This window comes from Teleopsis dalmanni, chromosome 1 (assembly GCF_002237135.1).
Source record: "Teleopsis dalmanni isolate 2A chromosome 1, ASM223713v2, whole genome shotgun sequence".
Lineage (NCBI taxonomy): Eukaryota > Metazoa > Arthropoda > Insecta > Diptera > Diopsidae > Teleopsis > Teleopsis dalmanni.
Genome location: NC_051846.1, coordinates 45,848,218 through 45,853,881, shown reverse-complemented (window position 1 = coordinate 45,853,881; position 5,664 = coordinate 45,848,218). Strand labels below are relative to the sequence as shown.

The window sequence follows — 5,664 nt, the reverse complement described above, 5'->3', positions numbered from 1 at the left end:
CCATCTTCTGCGATCATCTTCGGTAACCATATATATTAAACACGCTCTATGATTATAATTATTGAATATGTTCTGTGATTATGTTAGTTAAATATGTTCTATGATTATATTTGTTGATCATATCTGTTGATCATATTTGTTGATCATCATCGATGATCATTTTTGTTCATCATCATTTGATATTTATCCTCGGTGATTATATTCGTTGATCATCTCTGGCAATCATTTTTGGTATCGTGGAGATTAGTTTTGATACTTATTTTTCGTGGTTATCTTATTAATACTATAATCAAAAAATCAAAACGATTGACCGCATATATTATAGAAGCATTATTAAGAAGGCTGTGACCAATTCCGACATAGCTGCATATGAATTTTATTATCCAAATATAATAATTTGTCATTAATTATGTATATTTAATCATTGGAACTACAGTGTTATCCTAACTTGTCAAAAGAATTATTGTTTATTTTAAGCAGGTTCTAATCAGCTGATAAAGTTGCTTTGAACTTTTGATATTGAAAAGGATTAGATGACAGTATTTTATTTGACAATATTTGACTTACTTTGAATGGTTTCATCTATCTTCATGATTAATCTATTGGAGATAGTTAAATTCTGAATATTTTTTACAAACCAAGAGGAGAGTTTATCAATTTTCGTCTTAGTTGTTTATATAAAAGCCAACCTTGATATATCGACGCTGGCCTAATTAAATTTGCTTTAGTCCAAGGTAAGAATTGATCAGGTCTTATCTTGAGAAAAATACAGATAAATAAAAATCAAAAAGGTTTTATGCCTTACAGACTTTTGAAGGATCAATATATTTAATATATTCTAATTTGAGCATACAACAGATTTTAGTTGAAAAATAGACACGAAAAATAAATGACGATTTGATGGTTCTACATGGAAATATAAATTTAAGAAATTGCTGTTGCTATATATTGCAATGTTCAATATATAAACTACTGGTAACTCTACGCTTGAGATAATGGGAGGGGAGAACTGCTTAGTATGTTTCTCGCAATCGTATGGGCATAAGGAAATTAAAGTAACTTGCAAAAATATTAAATGGTTGCTTTCTGAACTCTCAGGAATTGTCTTAGTTTAATGCCACCGTAGTTGGCATAACGACAAACCGAATAATTACACCAACCAGGACAATACGATTAAGTGCCATTTGTATACCATCCCAAGGATCTATGTATATTTGTTTATGTGTGCTTATTGTGCTTTATTTACTTAATAAGTTATATCATTACATTTCTACAAGTGTTTGTATATAAAGTTTACATAAAAACTACGAAACTGTAGAGAAGTACAGAAACAGTAGGTGATAAGGATAATTTACTTTAGTGCAAAGGACACTCAAGAGACTTTATAAATTTAGGGTGTGTCGTATTCATAAATTTGAAGTTCAATATATATGCACTTACAATATTTTTTAAGTCCCTGACAAATAGTTCCTAAAAGTTTTCATTGTAATAAAATTAAAAAGCAGATTAGAAAATAATCAAAAACTAGAACAATTAAAAATTGAGGGTTGAGAGAAAATTAAATGCAATATAAATTTTAATTGTTTTTAGTACAAATAAAATAGTAGTTCAATGTATGGAAATACGTAAATCAAATAAATGACAATAGTTATAGTTCTTAAAAAATAGCGCTATTAATATACTTGATTATAACTTGAGATAGTCGTGTTGAAGTAATCAATTGTTGACAACCCGATTGATCGGCAGAGTATTATGCAGAGTGTTTCCTATTGGTATTGGTATGAGAATAGTTGAAGTGTGGCTGATATTTTCAGTATTAACTGGAATAGAAGGCAAAAATATATAAAGTCACTTAACCCAAATTATCTTAAATATGGTTCCCTCAAATACTATTAATCGTATATTAGTGTGGTTGGTTAATTATCTTTTGACTTGATAGTTATTATTTACGGTTATTCGCACTCGATATGTTCAAAATTAATAGTACTTTGAAGTTTTTTAAAAATGACATATATCTTTTATTTATTTTCGATTATCAATATCTTATAATAACTTAAACAATTTTTGAGAAGCAATTTTTCTTGTATGACTCACCGCGTTCCCGAAATCGTCCTTTGATTAGAGGATCGCGCTACCCATTATTTTAATTAAAAAAGTAATAGTTGTGTAAATATACGACATAAAAGCATAATAAAATTTAAAAATTAATTTGAGAAATATGTCATTTTCCAAAATTTTGATATTTAAAAAAAAATAAGGGCTTTTGGAAAAGCCATAGTTGACTAATTCACAAAGCGAAAAGTGAGCATCATCACTGAAAAAAAATCGATGTGAAAAATCAACATCCAGATTCTGTTGTTCACACATTGAATTACTGTATATTGTACACATGACATAGTCTGCCGACTTCAATTCATATGTAAACTCGATTTTATAAGGATGGAGATGTAAGTCAATGGATTTTAACGTGAAATAATTTAGGCCTAAGCGCTATATACACCATATTGTGGATGTAGTTTACATCTTCTTCGAAACAATCAAAAACAGCAATACATTTCCAGCGTTGAAATGATTTTTAAACCTTAATACATCCGCGATAATTCCAGTTGCCTCATAATTCTTTACAGTTTTATCCGAAATGGGCACGATCGTGTTAACCATACCCTCTTCGTAATGCATGACACATACCAATTACAGAATATCAATTTTGTAGTAAGCTTTCAGCATTTAAACACGTTCAGCGCTTGTTAAACGATTTATATTGCACAATGGTAAACTAGGTATATGCTGCCATGAACGAAAGTTTTGTTGAAATATATGTATTACTGATAAATTTGCATCAAAATTAGTACCACTAAGTGGATAACTCTCTATAAATGGAATTATTGCGGTTCAATAGTGATTTTTGTTAATGATATGAGGACATAAGAAACATAATTATAAAACGATTGTTTACAAATAAAATGTTAAACTAGTTTCTAAGTTATAGATACTTCTATTGTAGGATTATCTTATAGTGAATTCAAATAATTTGTTTAAAAAAAGTTATTAATATTTTAAGCAATGCCTTAACTAAAATATGAATAAGAGTCACTTTTACCTGGTAAAATTGTTTATAATTTTCAAAATGTGTTTTTTGCTAAATAATAATTCGGTTGAAAAATATGATGCAGATTTAATATACTTTCTAGAAAAGGAATCAGGATTTGTGTAACCAAAAGAAAATAGCTTTGAATTAAGTTTTATGTAGAAGCAAAATTTATTGCTCTACAAATTCGAACTAAACTTAAAAGATCTTAGTATTCAATGACTTTGTTCTTTGTAATTTTTAATATAAAATTAACTTCACAGAATATAAATTATCACAGAAAAAGTATTTCAAAATTCTCTCCTGGAAAAATTCCATTCAATTACTTCTTTTGGCTTCTCAATTTGGTCAAAATTTATTTGAATTGTACTTTGTTGCACATGTTTTCCTGAAATGCAGTAATTGGTCGAAAATAATAAAGATGATTGAAGAGGACGAGAGTGGAGTGTCTACCCAAATGTTATCAAGTAAAAAAACAGATAATCAATATCTAACGAAAATAAAGGAGGTTGAATGCGCATTGGTAAATACCTTTACAGAAAGTGATACAAAATGGAGCTTGTTTGTGACTGCAGCCTACAGTTATGATTATGAAATAGCAGTAAAACCATTTCTGCCAGAATTCATTACCAGTATGGACCAACTATTTGATATAATATGGCAAACCCCAAACCTAAAACTTTTACGGTCATATATCCAAGAAATTAACTACTCATATTGTAAAAAGGATGTTATATTATTATTACATTGGATTTTAATTTCTTCGAATTCGCCCAAATTAGAACTGATCAAAGACCCAGACTTTGTGGAATTTTTAGCTCATATACAGGATGGCGGGCCTATCACTGTGCCTACATTTGCATTCAAGATTAATTATGCCGATAATGATGAAGAAAACCATAACTTTGAGAACAAAAGTGCGGAATATGGCAGTATGACCGCATTTTACACCTGTGAACCATATTTCGTATATAAGTTACTATACCATGGTGTTGATATGGGTGTTAATAATTCTAAAGAGCTTATACATCTTACAAATCTGATTTCTATCGCATTGTTAAAATCGAAACGTACACCTTTTTGGGGAAAATCATGCTGTGGCCATGTCTTCAGATCAGTTGCTGTTGCAGAATATATTCATAACGAAAGGTTCGTTCAACATAGATTTCGTACGAATCCTAACCGAGTTGATATTTATGCTCGAATTCCTCAAGTTCGTTTACGATACCTTCTATTATACACAGAACAATTGCGCTATATACCAGAATCAAAGAAAGGATTAACAGTTCTTAGCAGAAATAAAATACTATTTGGTTGTGTTGTGATGTTAGCAGGTGTTGGATGTTATATATGTATAAAACGTTTAGGATATTCTTTTAAAATCAAAGATGTATTAATATTTGGTTACAAGTCTGTAGGATTTTCAAGAGTTGAATGGTGAACATTTATGAATCAGAAATAACCTTTTTCTTTTACAAAATCATTTAGTTCAGAATACAATGTAACTCATAAAGGTAAGATATTATACTTACAATATTTATTTAATGCCAGTTTACTATAGTAATAATAATAGTTTCATCTTAATAACTAAAAGCTTCTTTTTTCTTTTTTATTATTTTATTATCTATATTATAACAAATATTGAATAGGTAAACACTGCTAATGTTATCTTTTGTATTATTGTTAGTTAAATGTTTTATTTCATTTTCAACATCAATAAAATTTTTTTATTTCTTTTAGATACCTGTAGTAGTTCACTGATCCCAGCAACTGTTAGAAAAAGCACAAATTTCAAACCAAAATGAAACCCTATCCAAATAGCGTGTTGTTCATGAAAGCTTTTCTGGAATTGGATATATTCTAATAGATACTATATAGACACAGTCAAATATTTAAGAACGTAAAATCAGACCATATGAAATGCAACTTAGTACAAAATGCTTTTGGAAATAGCCTTTATATTAATTTTTTTGTAAGCCAAATAATAAATTGTTTAGTTTGTTAAAACATGAGAGTTGTTTCTTTAATAAATTATCAGTGTATTATCCTAGTCTCTGTTTATTTTTAAAGACAGAGACGCACAGATCGTACTGTAACTGGTTGATAATAGGTTGATTACAATAACTGTTTTTAATAGCCAATTTGTGACAAAATTTAAGATTAAAGTTCAAATTGATGAAAACTGTTTGATTATGTAGAGACTTCTATGCAACTGCCTGAAAGCGCTAATCTCAAAACCAAATATTATTAAGATTCTATACCTAAACACCCAGTAATTTAAATATAAAGTTCCTCAATATTATATGCTAGCTTGATTTAGTCATACATTGAAAATACACAATTAATTCACATCAGTTATAAACAAAATCTTTCATTTACATTATTCATCATCATCTAATTAATCTTACATAAAGAATATTTGAATAAGAGATATACATTTGATTCTTCAATCAATTATTTGTATATCGTTTTAGTCGACATTCCATAATTTATGCCGTAAAATAGATTTGACAGGTTCTTGTATTAATCTTAATTGATGATAATCACAATCAACTCACCCAGCTATAGATTTTTGC

The 5,664-nt window shown here is 28.6% G+C and overlaps 1 protein-coding gene across 1 annotated transcript; it reads left to right on the top strand.

Moving 5' to 3' along the window:
* Positions 1 to 3,374: 3,374 nt before the first annotated feature.
* Positions 3,375 to 3,989, top strand: LOC119671484 (protein mono-ADP-ribosyltransferase Parp16-like; the record flags this gene model as incomplete). Its single annotated transcript, XM_038082131.1, has 1 exon — positions 3,375 to 3,989. A coding segment is annotated over exon 1 (480 nt), but the record flags the coding sequence as incomplete, so codon positions are not given.
* Between the last annotated feature and the right edge of the window lie 1,675 nt (positions 3,990 to 5,664).